At 44.9% G+C, this 23871-nt stretch overlaps 2 protein-coding genes across 3 annotated transcripts in view; one reads left to right on the top strand and one right to left on the bottom strand.

Moving 5' to 3' along the window:
• CFAP263 (cilia and flagella associated protein 263) overlaps positions 1 to 17194 on the top strand; it is a 34283-nt gene extending 17089 nt beyond the window's left edge. The window contains exons 7-9 of one of the 2 annotated variants that reach the window (XM_074402228.1): positions 2148 to 2255; positions 6888 to 7043; positions 16881 to 17194. In XM_074402228.1, coding sequence (XP_074258329.1) covers positions 2148 to 2255; positions 6888 to 7043; positions 16881 to 17021 — 405 coding nt within the window. In that variant the 3' untranslated portion in view covers positions 17022 to 17194. The other variant, XM_003943503.3, reaches the window with a different exon arrangement.
• Positions 8379 to 19608, bottom strand: PRSS54 (serine protease 54). The gene is given in 6 exon segments (XM_003943505.4): positions 8379 to 9129; positions 12116 to 12247; positions 13717 to 13975; positions 19077 to 19254; positions 19522 to 19578; positions 19581 to 19608. Coding segments are annotated over 6 exon segments (1176 nt in total). The 5' UTR covers positions 19606 to 19608; the 3' UTR covers positions 8379 to 8604.
• Positions 19609 to 23871: the final 4263 nt, after the last annotated feature.

Genomic DNA, 23871 nt, shown 5'->3' with positions numbered 1-23871 from the left:
AAGTGTTCTCCATTGTGAGCTTGAAGACAGAGGTGTTACGTGGAAGGGATCCAAGAGGGGCCTCTGGGAGCTGAGAGTGACCTGCTGACAGCCCAAAAGAAAACAAGGGCCTTGGTCCTACAGCTTCAAGGAAGTGCCCTTCTGCGAACAACAATAAGTGAGCTTGGAAGAGGACCCTGAGCCCCTGACAAGAACCACAGCCCTGGCGAACACCTTGATTTCAGCCTGATGGGACCCAGGGGGAGAATCCAGCCACACTGTGCCCAGACTTCTGACCTATGGATGCTATGATGGGTGTTGCTTTAAGCCATAAAAATTTGTAGTAATTTGTTACATAGCAATAGAAAGTGAATGTAGTCGTTTTCAGAAGTGGCCTCACATCTTGACTCAGCATCACCAATTCCGTTCTCATCAACCTTCGTGAAGACCTGCCCCAGCAGAGCCAGTCATGGCCTCGCTGTGCCCTGGAAGTTCCTTCCTTCCCGCTCTGCCGCTCTAAGTTGTTGACCGCTTGTCTGCCCTCTGCTCTTCCTCCCACCTAAATTACTGGTTTGCAGCAAAATTTTGCCCCATCTCCCCAGCCCCACAGCTGACTCCATCAGTCTGGTCTCATTCACTTTCGCTTTCCTTAGCAGAGCAATTTTCATGCAGGACGTGGAACAGGAAATGAGCCTTAAAGAAGTGAGGCCTGGAAATAGGAGTGCAGAAAAGAATGGTCCCTGGGTGCCAGAAGGTCCCCCAGGCAGGTGGTTCTGGGCTCCCCTGTTTTGACACCCTGGGGCAATGCCCTTGCCCCCACCTCCTGCCTTCACTTTGACTATGGCCCTGCTGTTCTCCACCCACTCTCCCAGCTCCTGTTAGATCCTCCTCTCCTCGGTTCTTTCCTTATCTTGGAATGTTCTCTTCTCTCTTCACCTTAACATATGGACTCAACCTTTCAGCTCAGCTCTCTTTCCAGCTGCTTTTTTTTTTTTTTTTTTTTTTTTTTTTCAGGAAATCCTCGTCCAGCCACTGTCCTGGTATTCTCACAGCATGGCACAATTGCAGTCTTACATTTCTTCTTGCAATTATTTGACTGCATCTCTTCCACTGTGCAGGCTGTGAGCCGACTTCCTGGTGGCAGAGCCTAGTTTGCTTCGCTGGCCAGTGCTTGGTGCAGGGACTGGAACCTGGTGGGTGGGTTTTCGGGGTTTGTTGAGCGAGCTCACCCAGATCACTGTGTCTTTCCCTTGGCCCACTCCTCTGCCTAGCAGAGCACATCTCAGCTCCTCTGGACTGACTCTTCCCCACTAGGAGAGAGTGGCCAAAAGAGGGCCAGTCTAAGAAGCAGGGGCCTGCAGGAGTCGGTGAAGGGCAGATGATACCCTGGAAATCTTCAGGGCTGCTCTTGCAGGACTCCTCTAAAACTAGTAGGCCCAGCTTCATTCGGAGATGAGACAGTGGTGGAGCCTGTGGGCTATGGAATCTTACTGTCTGGGCTCAACTCCTGGCCCCCTCCTTGTCTCTGTGACCTTGGGGAAATGGTTTTACCTCCCTAAAGGTCAGTTCTCTCACCTATAAATGGGGATAGCAGTAGCGCCCACCTCATGGGGAGTACTCCCCACTCTCCATCCACATGAGATCGTCTCAGCAGCTGTTTGTTAAATGTTTTCCATGTACCAGGCACCATGCTTAGCGCTCTACAGTAGTAGCGCCCACCTCATGGGGAGTACTCCCCACTCTCCATCCACATGAGATAGTCACGGCAGCTGTTTGTTGAATGTTCTCCATGTACCAGGCACTGTGCTCAGCGCTCTACCAGGTTGTCTCCTGTAAACCTCTCCACAACCCTACATGGTGACTGGACCCAAGTTTAGAGAGGTTCTGCGACCTCCCCAGAGAGCTCCTTAGTGAGTAGCGGGGCAGGATTTAGGTCCCCGTATGCCTGACCTCTCTGCCTGTCCTGCTGAGGACAAGATGCCAAGGTCCTCTCCTCCCTGCCCAGTTCTCAGGCATCAGGATCTGGAAAATCTGGGCAACCATGAGAAGGGCAATTTGGATTTCCCGGATGGTCCTGCTTTTCCGTTTGTTAACCAAGAGCTGTCTCCCCTTCGTGCGGTTCTGAGAGGTCACCTTAGCTCAAGACTTGCCATGTTGTTATATTTCAGAGCAAGCTTCACAAGGCAATGGACATGTGCATCAATCTGGACAAGGAGATCTTGCTGAGGAAAGAGCTACTTGAAAAAATTGAAAAAGAAACACTACAAGTAGAGGAGGTAGGTGAGGGCCAAATGTGGTATTTCTGCTGTTTGTCTCCTTGTGTTTATAAGGGCTTGAGTCAGGGTCCGCCAAGATCTAAGCCACCTTGCTGGTTTATCTAGAAAAGCCTAGACCATCAAAATCAAAATAGCTCTGGGCCATCAAAGCACAGAGTGGCACCTGGAGACCTACAGTCCAAGTTGTGTCACATTTTACTGCTGGGTTAGGTTCTAGAGTCAGCTCAGAAAACAAAAATTTCATAGAGTCCAAATAACATTTGGGAATTCCTTAAGTGACCCATAAAGTACAGTATTCAGTGTCGTGTCCACAACCCCATGAAAAATGTTCAATGCATATAGTAATGTATCTGATAGGAAAAAAAATACAAATGCCAAAATAGAACATTTGATGTAAAGGAGAGACAGAGAGAGAGAGGTCATAACCATCTGACATCTCACCTGGTACCCAGGCTGGATGCTCGCAGCCTGAGTAGCCTGTAGCAGAGACCAGCTGAAGAACAGTAGACCTGTGACCTCTGTCCTGGGCTCACTCCAAGGCCTGTGGTCACTGTGTGAAGAGGTGAGTGGAGTCATCTGAGCTCCCTGCCTGTCTAAATTGCAATTTAGCTCTCATTACTTTGCTGAGCATTGCTAGCTGAATTTCCGTAACTTAAATGTACATAGAATGTGATGCAAAGAGAACTTTTCGGGGAGGGCGCAGGAGAAAGAGTGCTGGACTCATGATCAGAAGGCCTAGCATCAGGTTTGGTGCTGCCAATTTCTAGTCTTGAACAAGCTTTTAAATAGATGGGACTGTTTCCACATCTGTGAAATAGATCTATTGCCCTTAGTGTAGTGGCTACAGAGGACCACATATAATGACGCTTTGTCAACCCCTAAAACTGTTTGTATGATTATTAGTGTCAGTGTCTTGTGTGGGCCTGAAGTGTCTCCCTTAGTGTGTGTGGCCCCAAATTTGCCTACAATGGCCCCAAAGCCACAGGATTATTAACATCTAAGTTTTGTCACAGCATACACATTATATTCTCGATGGAGAACTAACGCCTTCTGCAAAAAAAAACAAAACAAAACACCCAGTCTCGATACAGAGTGGCAAGTAGCAAAGTTAAAGCAAAAACCTGTGAACTCTCTTAATGCAGAATTACTGTGGTTCTTATTTTTCCCTTGGGTTGATAGTTATTAGATTACAAGTAAAATTTAAAATTGATTTTTTTTTAAAGCCTGGCATTTACTGCTTAGTATATTGTAGGTTTCTTGTTAACGTCTTGAAAATAGCTTTATTGGGATTCAGTTTATATACCCTATAATCACCCATTTAAAGTACATTTCAGTGGATTATAATATATTCACAGAGTTATGTAACCATCAGCACAGTAATTTTCGAACATTTTCATCACCCCAGAAAGAAACCCTGCACCCATTAGAAATCCTTCCTCACAGGACAGGTGTGGTGGCTCCTCCTGTAATCCCAGCACTTTGGGAGGCCGAGGCGGGCAGATCATTTGAGGTTAGGAGTTTAAGACCAGCCTGGCCAACATGGCGAGACCCCCGCCTTTACTAAAAATACAAAGATTAGCCAGGCATGGTGGAGGCTGAGGCAGGAGGATTGCTTGAGCCTGGAAGGTGGAGGTTGCAGTGAGCTGAGATCGCACCACTACACTTCAACCTGGGTAATAGAGGGAGACTCCGTCTCAGGGGTGGGGGGAATGAAAGAAAAAATTTTTCTCCGTTCCCCACCACAGCCCACTCCCACCCTCCAGCTCTCAGTGGCCACTAATCTACTTTCTGCCTCTGTGGATTCGTCTGTTCCGGACATTTTATGTAAAAGAGATTATATAATATGTGGTCTTTTATGAGTGGCTAATCATGTGTTTCTTTTTATGGCTGAATAATATTTCATTGTGTGGACAGACCGCATTTTATGTATCCACTCATCAGTTGGTGGACGTTGGGTTTCCACTTTGGGACTCTCATGAGTAATTCTGTTGTGAACATTCTGGTACAAGTTTTTGTGTGGATATGTGTTTTCTTTTCTCTTGGCGTATTTTCTTTTCTCTTTGACATATTCCTAAAAGTGGAATTGTAGTTATACATGGTAATTCCATGTCTAACACCTAGAAAAACTACCAATCTGTTTTCAAAAGTGGCTGTACCATTTTGCATTCCCACAGTGTATGAGGGTTCCACTTCTGTACATCTCTCTTATCCTCAGGTTTTCTTTAATGGCCATCCTACTTGCTATGAAGTGATATCTCGTTGTGGTTTTTATTTGAATTTGCCTAATGACATGGGGCATCTTTTCATGTGCTTATTGGCCACTTGTCTCTTTCTTTGAGAAATATCTAGGCAAGTCCTTTGCTCCGTTTATAAGTGGGTTATTATCTTTTTAACTTACCTATTGTAAGTTGAAAATACCATAAGTCAAAAATGCATTTAACATACCTGACCTAAACATTATTGCTTAGCCTTGCCTATCTTAAATGTGCTTAGAACACTTACATTAGCCTACAACTGGGAAAAATCTTCAAACACAAAGTCTGTTTTATATAGGGTGTTGAATGTCTCATGTAATCTATTGGATACTGTACTGAAAGTAAAAAACAGAAGGGTTATACTGGCACTCAAAGTGTGGCTTATACTACATGTATATTGCTTTTGCACCATCTTAAACTAAAAAAAAAACTTAAATTGACCCATTGTAAGTCAAAGATCACCTGTATAAGATTCACAAATATTTTCTTCCATTTTATGGATTTTCTTTCACTTTCTTGATACTTTTTTCTGTAGCACAAATGTTTTTAATTTTGATAGAAGTCCAGTTTATCCATTTTTTTTTATTTTGAGCTTGTGCTTTTGGTGTCATGTGTAAGAAGCCATTGCCTTACTCCATATCATGAAGATTTACTCCTCTGTCTTCTTTTAAGAGTTTTATAATTTTAGCTCTTATGTTTAAGTTTATAATCGATTTTGAGTTGTTTTTTTTTTTTTTTTTGAGACAGAGTCTAACTCTGTCACCCAGGCCGGAGCACAATGGCACGATCTCAGCTCACCGAAACCTCCTTGTCCCAAGTTCAAGCAATTCTCCTGCCTCAGCCTCGCCAGTAGCTGGGATTACAGGCGCCCACCACCACACCCGGCTAATTTTTTTGTATTTTTAGTAGAGATGGGGTTTCACCATGTTGGCCAGGCTGTTCTCAAACTACTGACCTCAAGTGACTCCCAAAGTGCTGGGATTACAGGCATGAGCCACTGTGCCCGGCTGATCTTAATTTTTTTAAAATGCTTTCTATTAAAAGGGCTAATTAATTTTACCATATGATAATTTTTAAATAAATATTTAAAAGACAAAGATTACTCAGAAAATGGAATTACCATCAGTTCTAGCAATTCTGCATCTGAGAATATGCCCAAAAGAATTGAGAAGGGAATTGAACAGATTTTTGTACACCCATGTTGACAGCACTGTTCTTCATAATAGCCAAGAATTGGAAACAACCCAAGTTTATCCAATCAATGGATGAATGGATAAACAAATCAAACGAGGTATATCCATACCATGGAAAACCACTCCATCTCAGTAAGGAAGGACATTCTGACACACACTACCATCTGTAGGAAACTTAAGGACATTATGTTAAGTGAAATAAGCCAGAAATAAAAGGACAAATATGTATGATTCCCCTTATATGAGGTAGTCAGAGTAGTCAAATTCACAGAGACAGAAAGTGGAACGGTGGTTGCCAGGGGCTGGGAGAGGAAGGAAGGAGGAGTTACTGTATAATGGGTACAGAATTTCAGTTTTACAAGACAAAAAGAGTTCTGGAGATGGATGGTGGCGATGGTTGCCCAAGAATGCGAATGTACTTAACGCTGCAGAACTGTATCGTTAAAAATGGTGAAGATGGTACATTTTATGTCATATAAATCTTATAATTAAAAAAAGACATGGAAGTGAATTGAGTCTGATCAAAGTATACTTAAGTACCCAATTTTTCACACACAGAAAACCCTAAGAAGTCAAAATAAGTACAACATATTCCTTAATAAAGAAGAGGAAGAGGAAGGAGGGAAGGGAAGAAAGGGAAGGAGAGAGGAAAGGAATGAAAGAAACAAGACTGTTTAGACTGCACTAGGTGTTTCTGAACTGGATTAAAACACGTTTAGCAAAAAATCAGAATCTTGTGATTCTCACCCCTCCCGAACCTCTTTGAAAATGTAAACATCGGCTCGGCGCAGTTGCTCACGCCTGTAATCCCAGCACTTTGGAAAGCCTAGACAGGTGGATCACCTGAGGTCGGGAGTTCGAGACCAGCCTGGCCAACCTGGTGAAACCTCGTCTCTACTAAAAATACAAAAATTAGCTGCGTGTGGTGGCGGGCACCTATAATCCCAGCTACTCGGGAGGCTGAAGCAGGAGAATTGCATGAACCCAGAAGGTGGAGGTTGCAGTGAGCTGAGATCGGCCATTGCACTGCAGCCTGGGTGACAGAGAGAGACTCCGTCCTCCCCGAAAAAAAAAATTATTTTTGGAACTCTATTGAAACTGTGGGGAGAGATGGCAGGGCCAGTGAGTTCTCAAAGCAGGAGCTGCTGGGGTAGCCTGGGTGTAACTGCTCCTTCCCAACCCAGGACCGGGCCAAAGCCGAGGCAGTGAATAAGAGGCTCCGGAAGCAGCTGGCCGAGTTCCGGGCACCGCAGGTGATGACTTATGTCTGGGAGAAGATCTCAAATGGGGACCTGGAGAAGAGCATCAAGATGTGGGAAAGGAAAGTGGAGATAGCAGAGGTGAGCCACGGGGAGCCCCAGGATGGGCAGTCTTTTATGTCCTCCATGTTTTCATTTAGGATTTTGATCTTTGGGCTAAGAATACAGATGTTTGGATGCATAATTTCTGGGAGAAATCTCAGCAGTTGCTTTAACTATGAAACCAAGATGAAGGATTTTTTTTTTTTTAAGTTCCCCCTTTTGTATCGTTAGGGGCAAGGTCTTTTCCGTTTTCAGGGAGAAACTCTGTAGTAATCATGTGTTTTTAGTTGCCTGTTTTCTTAATTAATTCTAGAAGTCTCTGAATCCCTCTGCACTGGTAATTTAGTAATTGCTACTTTATAGATGGAGAAGCCAGTTTTTAAAAAAATGAGATAATGATGGATTTTTTAATATCACTCAGAACCTCATTCCCTGCATGTACATAGTTGCCTGGGTCTTTCTGCTTGTGAACAAATCCCGCAGACTTTGAATATGGTACTGTGTGACAGGAAGCATGCTTGCTTGTGTGAGCTGCGGGAGATAAATGGGCAATGGGAAAACTATGCTGGTGTCAGAAGAAAGACAAACACCCAGGCTGCAGACTGAGGTCACTCAAACCATCATCAGAGTAGCTTAGAAAGCCAGTCAGGTCACTTGGGAAACTGGGACCTTGGTGTTTTCACATCTAGCTCCTGGCTCCCATTTCCTGTGTTACTTTCTCCCATGTCTCCTGCGGCCATTTTGTAGCGGAGGGTAAATTAGGATCCAAACTTGAGCCCCTCAGATCTGGAGTTGAGAAGTAGCAGAATTGTGGCAGGAACGTGCAACTTCTCACTTCACTGAACAGAAACATGCTCTACAGAAGGATCTTCCGGGTGGGTGCTGCCCCTTGGTAGCCCCTGCACTACATTGTGCATGGAGGGCACACCGCCCCACACAGGGTCGCCTGCACCATCACGGGGCTGGATGAGGGTTGCATTATGAATAGCCACAATTGGTTTTTCCCAAGTGACCTTCTCTCCCGACTCCTTTATCTTTTTTTTTTTTTCTTTTCTTTTTATTGGCAGATGTCCTTAAAAGGCTACCGTAAGGTTTGGAATCGAATGAAAACAACCAATGAGCAGTTGCAGGCAGATTACCCTGATGAGAAGTAGCCAGAGGCAGGCCACAGCTTACAGACCCAGATGTCAGCTATTAAAGTAATCAGCTCCTTTCTAGTCACGGGCTCTTCTCACTGTTCCCTGTCTGCCTGGTGTTCCCAACTTCCTAGCCAGGCTGAGCATCACCTCTTGGGCCACATCTGCTCATTGGGGAGTGTTTTCACAGCCTGGTCGCTAGAACTGTTACCACTGAAAGAACCACAGGGCACACTAATGGTTTGACACTTGTTAGCCTGCATTTAGTTCACAAGCACAGTGAAAGTGACCTTCCCACACATGGCAGTGAGACAGAGGAGGGAGAACCAGCCCAGTGTGCACCATGGGTGTATCGTGGCAGCTCTGGTGTGCCACTATCAAAAACAGACACCAAAACAGCATGGTGAATGCCTGGCACCCAGCGTTCTGAGCTTACTCTTCAGTTTGGTGGGGTAGCTCCTGGACTAGATATTGCTGCAAAAGAAAACAAGCACAAAGGAAACCAAGATGATTTCTTCGAGCTGATGCAACCTGTTCTGACCTGCAGAAGACCCACCTTCCCCTACCTCCCCACCGTAATAGTCATAGTATAAGGGTTGTGCAGACGCCTCAGGAGACCTGCCTGATTCCCTTACACCCTTCTCCCTAAAATCTAGACCATCCCTAGATGCTAGCTGGGAATGCATGGTGGTCCTTCTTTGTCCCTGGAAGTATGATTCAATATGGCTCAGTTCAGAATCAGAATATGTCTTCTGTGTCATGGCATTTGGTCCATGGTGGGAGAAAGAAATCAACTTTTCCCAGTGGTGAAGTGAAGACAGGGGAGGGCCGGCCGTCTCAGCCTTGGACGTGATCCAGTTGCTGTAGTCTTCCACCTTGGTGTACAGAAACAGGCCGGGGCACGGCTCACCACCGAAGTTCAGGACTCCTCTCAGAACCCACAGATCGAACTGCTGTAGCTGGCACATCATTGGGCTTCCTGGGTCCCCCTGTGACAAAAGACAGAAGGCTTCAGGTCTTGGAAAAACTAGTATTTGTTGTAAGTCTATCCTTGTGCAATATACTTTTTATTCTAGAAATGTTTATACTGCTTCTCACTGGAAATGGGGCAAATGATAGGATACGATTTCAAATCTAGGCAGCCACCAACATGGATTCCAACAAGATGACTTTTCCTTTTATTATGCAAATCAGCTGTGACTTCTTCCAGTTGCCTATAGCTTCCTGGTTCATATTTCATTTTCTTGCCCCTTTCCAGTCCTTTGGCCAAACCCTCCCTCTCTTCTGGCTTCTCATTCCTAAAATGTTGGTGTTTGTTACCATTCTGGCCTGAAATGCTCACCTTTTCCCTTCTCCTCTCTGCCTTGCTTCGACACTTAGTTTAAGCCACTTCCTGCCACCTGGCAGCTGCTCACCGGCTGGCTGGCCGTGCTCTTGGTTTTCGCCATTCCCAAGGGAGCAGTCCTCTGGGACTTGGGAATTCTGCCACACACACTTTACCTAACTCAAGGCGAGGGAGTAGAAGCTTGGCATCCTTAGCTAGATATGAGACCTTGGCAAGTGACCAAATCCTCTCTGAGCTAAAGAGGGAACACAGTTATATGTTCCCACTGTAATACCCCGCACAGCACAGTGCCTGGCACAGCAGGCACTAAGTGGAATATTAGCTACCATCATCTTGATGTCTCTACAAAAGCCATCATCTTTTGAAAAGTTGGAGAAAATGGAAAAGCAACAAGGCAATTCCTAGGTATCCTTTGTCTCACCCGTCGCGACCCCACACTGCTAGGTCTCCTCTCAAAGGAATTCCTGCCCCTCCCGTGGCCCATCTTGGTCGGAGAAGGGGGTGGTCATCCCCAGGTTAGCCAGCCGCCTCTGACCTGTGTGGCCTGCCTGGCTGGAAGGCCCGGGCAATAACATGTTGCTCTCATGGTTTGGAGTGGGGCTGCAATTAATCACAGGAAACAATCTGAACAGACTCAACCACAAACAGCAGAAAGGCAGAAAAGCGGCCACCTCAACCCCCCACTCCCTCCCCCTTTTTTTTTGAGATGGAGTCTCTCTCTGTATCCCAGGCTGAAGTGTAGTGGTGCAATCTTGGCTCACTGCAACCTCCACCTCCCAGGTTCCAGAGATTCTCCCACCTCAGCCTCTTGAGTAGCTGGGGCTACAGGCATGTGCTACTATACTCAGCTAATTTTTTTTGTTCTGTTTTTGAGATGGTGTCTTGCTCTGTCGCCCGTGTTGGAGTGCAGTAGAGAAATCTCGGCTCATTGCAACCTCCTCTTCCTGGGTTTAAGCGATCCTCCTACCTCAGCCTCCCAAGTAGCTGGGATTATAGGCGCCCACCACCATGCCCAGCTAATTTTTTGATTTTTAGTAGAGACAGAGTTTCATCATGTTGGCCAGGCTGGTCTCAAACTCCTGACCTCAAATAATCCGCCCACCTCAGTCTCCCAAAGTGCTGGGATTACAAGCATTAGCCACCATGCCCAGCGGGGTATTCTCTTTCAATAAAGCTCCCTTTTTTCCTCGGAATTCACACCAGAACAGAGATGAAGAAACCCATAGGCAGATTCTGAACCTGGTGCTTCATTCTATATGTGGGAACTGTGGCTCTGAAGACCTCTGCACATAAGAACATATTTCCAAGAGAGAATTCTAAGGGGACAGGTCACCATTAAATGGCATACAAGCATAATTCTGTTCAAAAATTAACACCTGTTTAGAGGTGTGCCACAGTTAAAAACCAACCTGAACTTTGCAGTTAGATTTTAAAAGATGATCACTTAGAGCATAAATAGCTTAGGATCTTCCGTTGAGTCGAATATACAGTTAGAAATCAACATCTTTGAAATTAGGATGTGTCTTTTAATCAGTTGACTTCAGAGTTGAACTGGCAGCAGTTTTTTCTTTCTTGAGATTACATAAAGTGATGGTGCATTCTATAATTGGCAGCATCTTAGATCAGATGAAGGATAACACTTGTTTGATGGAATGGTTGGGGGCAGAATTTTGTTAAAAAGCTGTATCTTCACTGTATTTTAACACATTATCTAATTTAAGAAATTGTTAAGGTTCCCCCACCTGGCAGAGGACCCAGTACAGAGTAGCTACTCAATAGATGTTACACCAACTTTGGAAGGGCAAATTTGTTTCTTAGCGGGAGGCAGTCCTTCATGCTTTTGCAATAAAATGACTTTTAGAAAGAATTATCTGTGTATCTGTATTTTTTTCTCATTGTTCTAAAAATCCTGCCCTTCTGGATCCTCTAGGGAAAAAAAAAAAAAAAAAATTCCCCATCAGGGTGTCCTGAAGGTTATTTAGAGGAGAGTGGGTGATAAGCCTCTTAGAAAAGCAGTTCTAGACTAGAGGAGAGAAACTCTATCTGGATATCTGGTAGGCCTAGGTTCTTGTCTTTGCTCTGACTTTTATTGACTGTGTGACCCCACTAAGCCACACTTTCTCCAGATTTGGATATGAAGGAGCCTGAACCAGTTGTGTGTGACTTCTACACATTGTTTTTGAGGCAGGAAGATAGCCACATCTGAATAGCCCTCATCTGGCTGGAGGGTAGGGCGTCTCACAGAAGAAAAACCCAATAAGCGATAGCATTGGAGGGGAGTCTAGCTTCCTTAGAAGCTAAATACAGCAGCCCCGCACTGTAAACCTGCTCAAAGTATATCTGCCTGTGTGGTTTGGCCTCAGACTTTCACATTTTTAGCTAGTTAAAAAGCACCCGTGACTTACAAAGCTTCAACATTGAAAATCATGACTGGCCAGTTCATTCAGCAGGTTTTTATTGAGTGTGTACTGTTTGCCAAGTGCTATTCACTCCAGAAACAGCCACTAATCCCAAACCCTAGTCTCTGCCCTCACAGAGCTCCCCATCTAGGGAGGGGGAGTCCCGAGGCTCCCCTGGATGTCACCAAGGCTTACTCTCAACACTTAGCTTCTGCTCCATGATGTTCTTACCAAGCAGACAGTCTTGGTTTCCTCTTTCATGTGGCTGCCGCATTCTGTCTTCTGGATTTTGTGTAGGGGACACATGTCAACATCTTTCACGAAGATTTTCCTCAGGATACTCATCGTCATGTGATTTCCTGTCTGAACCGTGCAACAGAGAGCCCAGGGGTTACTAACGAGAAGGCAGTCCGCTAAGTCAACACAACTCCCACTCACATAGCCAAACGAGAGTGAAATTTTTTTTTTTTTTTTTTTTGAGATGGAGTCTTGTTCTGTCACCCAGGCTGGAGTGCAGTTGCGTGATCTTGGCTCACTGCAACCTCTGCCTTCCGGCTTCAAGCAATTCTCCTGCCTCAGCCTCCCAAGTAGCGGGGATTATGGTGCGCACCACAATGCCCAGCTAATTTTTGTATTTTTAAGAGAGACAGTGTTTCACCACGTTGGCCAGGCTGGTATCGAACTCCTGACCTCAAGTGATCCACCTGCCTTGGCCTTTCACAGCTGGGATTTCAGACATGAGCCACTGTGCCTGGCCTGAAATGTTCTTATAAATCCCTTTTCTTCATAGAAATAAGAACCTGTGACTAAGTTTTTACTGAAAACTACCTCCACTTTGAACTTGAATGTATAAACAAGCAGAGAATACTCTTCTTCCTATTCTAGAGAGTATCCATTAAAGGTAGCTTAGACAAGAGGATAGTCAGCTGTAGTTCAGGGACTAACATCCGCTCACCCCTTCATACCCTTGTACTCATTCCAGGCTGTCCATTGCCTCTGTACTTCCAATTTTGGGGTAGGGATAGTGGTTAAAGGACCAATGTGATATAAGAATGGCCACTGGCTGGGCACAGTGGCTCATGCCTGTAATCCCTACACTTCGGAAGGCCGAGGTGGGAGGCTTGCTTTAGCCCAGGAGTTAGAGACCAGTCTGCGCAACATAGCGAGACCCTGTCTCCATGAAAAATAAATTTAAAACAACCAGGCGTGGCAACATGTGCCTGTAGTCCCAGCTGCTCAGGAGGCTGAGGCCGGAGGATCACTTGAGCCCAGGAGCTCAAAGCTGCAGTGAGCCATGATGGCACCACTGCAATGATAAAGACCCTGTCTCAAAAGAAAAATAAAAGAGTGGCCGCAGAAAAGGCAAGCTGTCAGAGTCTTGACTGATTAGGTGAGGGTTTCAGCCAAACTCTAGAACCTCAGGCAAGCTCCTTTATTTATTTATTGACAGAGTCTTGCTCTTGTCACCCAGGTTGGAGTGCAATGGTTGATCTCTGCTCACTGCAACCTCCACCTCCTGGGTTCAAGTGATTCTCCTGCCTCAGCCTCCTGAGTAGCTGCTATTATAGATATCTGCCACCATACCGAGCTAATTTTTTTTGTATTTTTAGTAGAGATGGGATTTCACCAGGTTGTCCAGGCTGGTCTTGAACTCTTGACTTCAGGTGTTCCACCCGCCTTGGCCTCCCAAAGTGCTGGGATTACAGCCGTGAGCCACCGTGCTTGGCTGCAAGCTCCATTATTAAATTAAGACAGGCCCTAGATTGGATTATCCAGGTCACCCCCACTGCCAGCACACACTCAGCCTCCTCTGGGAGGAGGAATGCCTTAACTGCAGATGTGGGATTCCATCCTGACACCCAGCAGTTCTGAAAGACTGGTGGCGTATGCAGCTTTTTGCCAAGGAAGCAGATGGACTGAACCAGGTTGCCGAAATGCATCGCTGTGTCTGTCTTCAGGAGTGCTATGTTGTTGCTCATGGAGTTGTTATCAAAGTCCTCATGGATGATGACGGTATTAACTGGATACTCTGTGTGACCAATCTTCCTGGAATCCATGTTACTTATACCCACTATAACAACAATGTTCTTCCTAGAGAGAGAGCAAGGGAATCTTAAGAAGCCAAGACACCAAGGAAGCTTCACACTTCCATGTTTTCCTATTTATATATTTTTTTTAGCCTGGAACACTCATCCAGTTCATATTCTCTGTGTTAATTCTTCCTCACCCCTTTGGACTTAAGTTTCTAGGAAATCTTTTATGAACCCCTAGGCTTGTGCCCTCTTTTGTGAGCCTGCAGAACTGTGGAGATTCTTCAGTCTTAACACCATTTGTCCCCCGACCAAAGATAATCTGTTAACATGTTATTGCTGATGAACTGCTTTTCTATTAATAGGGTGTTTTGTTTTGTTTTGTTTTGTTTTGTTTTGTTGTTGTTGTTTTGTTTTTACATATTGTAGTTTGCAAAAGTACTAATTGCTGTTCTACAAAAGACATCATCTTGACTCCTGCTTTTAGTAGTTGACATTTTAAAAGAAGCATCTTTCCTTATATATTCTGTAAATACAGTTTGGAGAAATTGAAGTTCTAATAACAATAGAATTGAGTTGGGTGTTTTCCCTGTCTCCTCTTGGGAATCACTCAAGAAACTATGAGAGTGAGGGGCAAATATAAACACCATAAAACCAAGAGACGCTGGAGAATCCAAATCTCAGAGTCTGAGGAAGGGCTGATGAAAGGAAGGATGGCAGGCGTGCAAGAGTTATAAATGACATTGACTGCCAGAGAGCTCTGAAAAAGCTGGTCAAGCATGTTCTCAGCAAAAAAGTGAAAAGAAAAGAATCAAGACCATCACCAAAATGAAGGCCAAATCAAAAGCAGCATAAAGGAAAATAGGGCCCACAGAAAAAACAATTGGGTCATTGAGAAATGTGACCAAAATGAGATGAAAATTAACAAAGATTTTTAAAGGCTTGAGAGGAAAATGACAGATAAGGCAATCACAGCAGAACCAGCCAACCACAAAGAAAGCAACCAAAATTATGAAACAGGAAAAATATTTCAAGATATAATTTAAGAAAACTTTTCAGAACTAAGACTTGACTCTGTAGTTTGGAGATAGTTAACCTATCTCCAACAGTGTTGAGTGTCCACTATCTCTGTAGTTTGGAGTAGTTAATTGAGACATAGTCTGGTCAGGTCTCAACAGGAAATAAATGTTCTACTCAAATAAGGTAAATTGGGGTGAGTTTAATAAAGGGACTCTTTACAAAGGTCTAGGCAGGATACAGGGAAACCACAAGGACAGCGCTGGGCACTGGCACACTATAGACAGCTCCTGCTGAGGTTATAACACTGTTTTGACGCTGCCTCTGGGCTCTATGTGAGGGAACGATGTGATCAGACAGAGTTGTGTAGAGTGGGTCACTGAGCTGGTAAAGCAACCAACAGCCAATCTGCAGTAGCACTCAGAGGAATAAGGACCCTGACTTCACTCTCTTCACTCCCTCTGATCTCTTGCCTCTTATGTACATGTTGGCCAAAACCAACTGGAATCCAGAAGGCAAGAGAGACCACTGGTATAATCCATACAGGTGAGCTTCCTGGGGCCTGGCAGGGTAGAAGAGTACAGTGGATCTCAAGGGGCAGGTGGAGGAGATCCTGCACAACTAATAAAGTTGCTGGACTTGAGTGACAAAGAAGGAATCCTTGGACATCTAGACCAACAAAGATGAAGTCATCTTAATTAAGTTTGGGTGTATTGTCTAATCAAAGTACTGGGATTATAGGTGTGAGTTACTGCGCCCAACTGGTTAATTCACCTCCGACAGTCTAGGACAGACCAAGTAGACTTCCTTGTCCAATTTTATATATTAAATTATACACCAAGTACGGAGAATGAACTTTTTAATTTACCTGTGAAAAATATTCACATAGACCACCCATAGTAGTAGACAGGACAATCTCAACAAATTCAAATAGATCACCACATTGTATAATTCAATAATGTTAGAAGACAAACAAAAAACCCTAACACCTGGACATTTAAAACTCTGTCTTGGCCAGGCGTGGTGGCTCACATCTATAATCCCAGCAATTTAGGAGGCCGAAGCAGGCAGATCATGACGTCAGAAGTTCAAGACCAGCCTGGCCAATATGGCAAAAACCTGTCTCTACTAAAAATACAAAAATTAGCTGGGCATGGTGACATGCACCTGTAGTCCCAGCTATTTGGGAGGCTGAGTCAAGAGGATTGCTTGAATCTGGGAGACAGAAGTTGCAGTGAGCCGAGATCACACTGCTACACTGCAGTCTGGGTAACAGCAAGACTGTCTCTAAAAGAAAATAAAATTAAATAAAATTTAAAAATAAAACTCTGTCTTTAATAAAACCCTTGAGTCAAAGAGAAAATAAAAAACAAAAGAGCAGACTAGATAGAAAATAGCCATAAAGAAAACACTACATAGAAAACAGAATTTCTATGGAGGGCTAGTTGGCAGTAGCGCTCAGGATTTTAAATGCATGTCTTTTTTTAGCCCCATCTTTCTACTCCTGGGTTGTCTATACTATGGTACACTTGCGTGTGTGTGAAATAATGTGTGTACAGGTGTGTCTGTTGCAGTATTTTTGGCAGTAGTAAAAGATTGGAAACAGCCCAAAGTTCCATTAATAAAGGACTGTGTAGTTACAGTAATTCCATGACAGGCTGCCATGCAGCTGATGAAAAGAATGCATTCGCTCTTTATGTACCAATAAGAACATGTCTCCAAAATTTATGATAAAGTGGAAAACAAAGCTGTGAATGAACTAACGTGTATGGTGTGCTATCACTTGCATTGTGGGTGTATCGGGGGTGTGTTATGAATTCAGTTGCATCGTCTTGAAAATTTGTAGGTTGAAGTCCTAACCCTCAATTTGACCATATATTTGGAGATAGGGCCTTTAAGGAGGTAATTAAGATTAAATGAAGTAAAAGGCTGGGGCTGTAATCCAACAGGACTGGTGTCCCTATAAGAAGAGGAAGAGACACCAAGAGTGCACAGGCACAGAGGGAAGGCCATGTAAGGACAGTGAGAAGGTGGCTGTCTGCAAGCCAAGAAGAGAAGCCTCAGGAGAAACCAAATCTACTGACACCTAGATCTCAGATGTCCAGCTTCCAGAACTGTAAGAAATAGATTTCTGTTGTTTAAGCTACCCAGTCTGTGATATTTTGTTATGGCAGCCTAAGTAGACTAATATAAGGGGAAAGAAAATTCTCCGTCAATAGATAGAAGAATCAATATAGCCAGACCTACAGTATATAGATATCCATGAGTGCATTGAATATTTAAGAAGAAATAGCCAAGAAATTGGTGACAGAATGTGGCTCAAGGGAAGAAGACTAGTGACTGAGGGGTGGGGGAGGGAAGGAGCCACTTTTCATTGCACCTCCTTTGGTTTCTCATGAATATTTTACTACACACATGTATTTCTTTTTTTTTTTGAGACAGAATCTTACTCTGTCACCCAGGCTGGAGTGCAGTGGTACGATCTCTGCTCACTGCAACATCTACCTCCCAGGTTCAAGCGGTTCTCCTGTCTCAGCCTTCCAAGTAGCTAGGATTACAGGTGTGTGCCACCATACCAGGCTAATTTTTGTATTTTTAGTAGAGATGGGGTTTCGCCATGTTGACCAGGCTGGTCTCAAACTGTTGACCTCAAGTGATCCGCTTGCCTTGGCCTCCCAGAGTGCTGGGATTATAGGTGTGAGCTTCTGCATAGCCATACATGTAGTTTTTGAATTTTTTAAATTCTTTTTCATCTCTTTTATTTATTTATTTATTTATTTATTTATACTTGTTTACCTGTACATGTCAAGGAACGTACATGTATTAAAAATACAAATCCTGGCCGGGCGCGGTGGCTCACACCTGTAATCCCAGCACTTTGGGAGGCCAAGGCGGGTGGATCACGAGGTCAAGAGATCGAGACCATCCTGGTCAACATGGTGAAACCCCGTCTCTACTAAAAATACAAAAAAAATTAGCTGGGCGTGGTGGCGCATGCCTGTAATCCCAGCTACTCAGGAGGCTGAGGCAGGAGAATTGCCTGAACCCAGGAGGCGGAGGTTGCGGTGAGCCGAGATCGCGCCATTGCACTCCAGCCTGGGTAACAACAGCGAAACTCCGTCTCAAAAAATAAAAAAATAAAAAAAATACAAATCCTATGTTAAACTATTCACCAGCTGCATAATATTCCATCAAGGATTTATGTTATAATTTATTTAGCCAATTCATTATTATACTCTCTCCCCCAATACTTTGTGTGTCTGTATGTAATTATATGTTATATATTATATATTACATATAATATTATATACATATATATTACATATATTGTAATATACATGTATGTTACATTTTAATAGAGCATATATTTACATATATAATATACTATATATTATGTATAATGTATATTTATATGTATAGTGTATATGAAAAATTATAATTTCATTTCAATAGTTGGACAATAGGTTTCTTCTCAGTGTTTTGTGTGTAAGTAACCATCCTAGGAACAACTTTGTACATAAAAAGGTTGATTCCCAAAAATGAAGCCATTGGGTCAAAAAGTGAGAAATATTTACCAAAAACATTCTTTTAATAACCTTTATGATTATTCTCTGGTTTAAAAGAATGAAGATTTGTTGTACAGAATTTGCAAAATACAGAGAAGCTGAAAGAAGAAAACAGAAATCGTGCGTTCCGAGCATTGAGAGATAAGCACTCTTAAAAGCACTTCTGTATTTTCTTCGAGGCTTTTCTCTGTGTACATGTATTTATGGCAGTAATGTTTGCACGAGTGTTTTAGGGTAAGGGCTCCTATGGACTGGCTGAACAGGATAAGCGGTGGGGACTCTAGTGTGAGGAGCCAGTGCCTCTGTGATGGCAGTAAAATCAGAGCGAATATCCCACCTGCATTGAATGGAGGATCATCATTTGATTTTTCCGTTGTGAGGCCAGCAGTCCTCACAGCAGAGATCAGCCTTGGCAACTGGCGATTTTAGGGCTCACAGCAGAGCAAGCGCTGAACTGGTAAAAAAAACCCCGTCCCCCAGAAGCCACCTTTCAGGGCCTCCCCAGGCTGAGCAGGAAGCAGAGCCACCCCCACCCTCACCCCCGGTGATGCTGCGGGCCCCAAAGGCAGGGGCACTGGCCTGTTCTGAACAGCGGATGCGATGCTGAGTACCCAGAACTCGCTGAGGATGCAGCCGAAAGCCAGGTGTGTATACTGGGAGTCCTGCAGCGACACCACCCACGGGAACTCCATGCTGTTGACCAAGGCCTCCTCGGGGTCAGGACCATAGAAAACGGAGGCTTTCTGGATGCCACAACCTGCGGAGCGGGTGCAGGGCCTCACTGCTGGTCCAAGGAGACCTCAGGACCCTCTGTCCTGCGGACAGTCTGTCTTGATCATCACTAACGCTACCTGAAGCCCCCATTTCTGTCTTTTTCCCAGTGTGTCTTCTTCACTATAAAATATGCTTGGTGGTATCTTTGAATCCCCTCCCTGGACAGTAAGGACCACTTCATTTTCCTGGATAATCCCCTTCTGTGCCACACGTGCAGCTAAAGGCAGAGAGAGGAAAGCAGCACACTCACTGGTGGAAGAGTGGAGAAGGCCAAGCAGCACCAGCAGCACCCCCCGCATCTCTGCCATCCTGAGAGACCCACAGCGGACACCATGAGCAGCTGGGGAAACAAAACGCACTGACTCCATCCTCTTCCAAACACCTGCGGGGTTTTCTAAGACTCTTTTTTCCATCCTCTTCCCACATACATGTGTTCCCTCCCCAACATCAGAGGGTCTCCCTCTTTCTGCCAACAAAGGTTCCAGGATGTAGGCACTGACCTGTCACATTCCTAGTGCTTGGTTCTGTGTAGTCAAGAGGCAGGACCAGTTGGCCCGCACCGTGCTTTGTAAGATGGCCCGAGGAGAGAAGGCAGCTTACTCTTGTCAGTTTTCTTCTCAGTCGAGCCCAAGCCCCTGCGCGCCCCAGAGAGTTGGGTCTCTGAAAAGGGCTGCTTTTCGACTCGTGGAATTCAACCGTTGCCTTAACTCTGTAGCCATAAAGTGCTGCTGAAAGAAAAGTAGAGTTTTCGTGGAAGCCCACCCTGGGGTTAACACTTCTGCTGTGGTTTTCCCCTTCCTCCTAAACCCTGCTGACTAAAAGAATATTAGGGCTTCTGTTCACTGTTAACAGCCTGTTTTTTTGGTTGTTATTTATTTGTTTATTTATTTGAGACAGAGTCTCACTCTGTTGCCCAGGCTGGAGTGCAGTGGCATGATTCAGCTCACTGCAACCTCTGACTCCTGGTTTCAAGTGATTCTCCTGCCTCAGCCTCCTGAGTAGCTGGTACTACAGATATGTGCCACCATGCCTGGCTAATTTTTGTATTTTTAGTAGAGAGAGGGTTTCACCATGTTGGCCAGGCTGGTCTCGAACTCCTGACCTCAGGTGATCTGCCTGCCTTGGTCTCCCAAAGTGCTGGGATTACAGGTATGAGCCACCACGCCCGGCCAACAGCCTGTGTCTTTACATAGGAACAGGCCCAGCATTTAGCTCAGTTCATTGGCACAACTGCAGTAGGAAATAGACACTCTCATTATTGCCGTTTTACAGATTCAGAAACTGATACTCAGAGACATGGAGCAGCTGGCCCAAGGTCACACAGCTGTCAAGTAATATACAGAAACCCAAGGAACCCATGTGCACTGTTCTAAGTCACCATGTTCCACTCATGACACTGGATGCTTCTTGTCCTCAGAATGATCCTCAGAGTTCTTCCATGAACTGCTCCTGCTCAAGGAGAAATGAACTCAAGCTGGCCTTACACAGTAGAGTTCAACAGAGGGATTTCTTCTATGGCCTTGGGAAGAATGTTCCATTGTGGCATCACGGTTACCATGGCATCGCCAAGCAAATGTCTGGACATGGGGACTTAGGAGGAGCTAGGATGAAAGGCCTCCTTGTTGCCTAACCTTGGGAGGGATCTTCTGGAAGCCAGGCTCTCTCCTAGTCTGTCTGAGAAGACATCCTTTTTGCTAGATCACAAAGTCCTCTCTGGTCGTGGCCACGGTCTGTCTACCCCACTTGGCGCCCACCCTGTGTCCACACATGTTTGTCAGACTGGACTGAGGAAGCCCACAGCAGTGGCGGCTTTGGAATTTCCAGCCCCCGTCAGCGTCTTACACTCCCAGTGCGGTTTCTTTCAAACAGCCCAGTTTTCTTTAGCCTCTCAGTTTCCGGGTCCAGTTGAAGCTACCAGACCGGCTCTGCCAACCCAGAGGCCCAGATGGGATCTGCCACCCCAGCCACTGCGACTGGCTTCGGTTTTAGCCCAAATGCCGGGACTAGAGCAATAACGACAAGGTTGAGGTAAGATGTAAGTCCACGGAGCCGCAGGGGGAGGGTGGACACTCAGGCCGCTGGTGCAGACGCTCAGCAGATCCTTACTGGATGGGTAGATGAACGACTGGTGGATGGCAGGAAGGCTGGTGAGAAAGTGAAGCCTGGCTGGGCGCTGTGGCTCATGCTTATCACCTCAGCACTTTGGGAGGCCGAGGCGGGCAAATTGCTTGAGCTCAGGAGTTTGAGGTCAGCCTGGGCAACATGGTGAGACCCTGTCTTTACCAAAAATACAAAAATTTAACCAGGTGTGGTGGCACATGCCTACAGTCCCAGGTACTCAGGAAGGTGAGGTGGAGGTTGCACCTCACCTCATCTCAGTGAGCTGAGATTGCACCACTGTGCTCCAGCCTGGGTGACAGAGTGAGACCCCCATCTCAAAAAAAAAAAAGTGAGGTCCAAAGGGAGCCCCTACCTCATTCCCCTGTGGTTTCCCTGATGTCCTGCCAGCCTCACCACCCTCCCTCACCTTTAACCCTGTACAGGGTCATGGGTTGGAGGGGCAGGTTGGCTTCTGCTACAAGAACAGAAAATTTTTGGCAGTGGGAGAAGTAGAAGTTGATTCTTCAGTTTGTTCCACATCACAGTTCTTGAAAAGCTGTATTTTTAATTTTTATTTTTTATTGTTTTTAGAGACAGGATCTTGCTCTATTGCCCAGGCTGGAGTGCAGTGGTGCAATCATAGCTCACTGCAGCCTCAAACTCCTGGGCTCAAGTGATCCTCCAGCCTTGGCCTCCCAAGTAGCTGGAACTACAGGCCTGTACCACTAGGTCTGGCTAATTTTTCATATTATATTTTTTTGATGAGACAGGGTCTTGCTGTGTTGTCCAGGCTGGTCTCAAACTCTTGGTCTCAAGTGATCCTCCCACTTAAACCTCCCAAAGCATTAGCAATTATATAGATATGAGCCACTGCACCCAGCCCTCAAAGACCTTTTATTACCATACATTTCCTCACTCGCAATCCCCAGTCATCCTGGCTGGACAAAGCATTTCCTGAACTTTCCAGGTGAGAAGATGGTGGCTCAGAATGTGTTTCTCATTCCTTTGTTCTTTGCTGAATACCTGTATCCATATAGATGTATGCCTAAACTCTATATTAAGTATGTGTACAGAGTTTCTCTAGGAGTAGGATTGCTAGGTCACAGGATATGTTAAGATATGCCTAACTTTATAAAAGAATGCTGAGTAGTTTTCTGATGCGATTGCTCAAATTTGCTCTCCTACCGGCAATGTATGTGGACTTCCATTTATTCACCTTCTCTCCAACTTGTTACTGTCAGCCTTAATTTTTTGCCAACCAATTGGTTACAAAATGATATTGTGTTGCTAATTTGCATTTCCCTGATTTCTAATAAGGTTTAGTATATGTCCCCACGTTTATTGGGTGTACAAGTTAATCTTTGTGTCTTTTATTCTTTTTTCTCTGTTGGGTTGCCTGCCTTTTACTTATTGATATGTAGAAATTCTTAATGCAGTCTGCATGTTTTTTTTTTTCTTTTTGCTAGTGTAGAGCTGCTCATGCAGTCTGCATGTTATTCATAATATGCATTGTGGTTATCTTTCGAATAGCTCACAATTTGTGACCTGTACTTTTTCTTTCCCTCCGTTCCCTCCTTCCCTCCCTCCTTCCTTTCCTCCTTCCTTCACTCTTTCCCTTCCTCCTTTCCTCCCTCCATCCCTCTCTCTCTCTCTCTTTCTTTCTTTCCTTCTTCCTTTTTTTGACAGGGTCTCACTCTGTTGCTCAGTCTGGAGTACAGGTGGTGCCATCAAGACTCACTGCAGCCTCAACCTCCTAGGCTAAAACCATCTTCCCCCTTCAGCCTCCTGAGAAGCTGGGACTGCAGGTGCATGCCACTACACTTGGATAATTTTTTATTTTTTAGAGAGACAGGATCTCACTTTGTTACCCAAGCTGGTCTCCTGGACTCAAGCAGTCCTCCTGCCTCAGCCTCCCAAAGTACTGAGATTACAGGCATGAGCCATCACACCCAGGCCTGATCTCTTTACAGTGCTTTTGAATAACCAGAAGTCTTAATTTTCATGAACTCACATGTATTCATCTTATTCAGTTAGGGCTCTTTGTATCTTAAGAAATTCTTCCCGCAGCCATAAAAAATGATGAGTTTGTATCCTTTGTAGGGACATGGATGAATCTAGAAACCATTATTCTCAGCAAACTGACACAAGAACAAAAAAAATCAAACACCACATGTTCTCACTCACAGGCGAGTGTTGAACAATGAGAACACAAGGGAGAGGAGCATCACACACTAGGGTCTGTTGAGGGGGACTAGGAGAGGGACAGTGGGGGGTAGGGAGGTTGGGGAGGGAGAAATGCCAGATACAGGTGACGGGGAGCGGGGGTGGAGGCAGCAAACCACATTGCCATGCATGTACCTATGCAACGATCCCGTGTGATCTGCACACGTACCTCAGAACCTAAAGTGCAATTAAAATGTATATATAGGCCGGGCGCGGTGGCTCATGCCTGTAATCCCAGAACTTTGGGAGGCCAAGGCGGGCAGATCATGAGGTCAAG

Source organism: Saimiri boliviensis, chromosome 1, assembly GCF_048565385.1.
Source record: "Saimiri boliviensis isolate mSaiBol1 chromosome 1, mSaiBol1.pri, whole genome shotgun sequence".
NCBI classification, from domain to species: Eukaryota; Metazoa; Chordata; class Mammalia; order Primates; family Cebidae; genus Saimiri; species Saimiri boliviensis.
The sequence above is the reverse complement of the archived record's forward strand: the minus strand, read 5'-3'. Positions and strand labels throughout refer to the sequence as shown.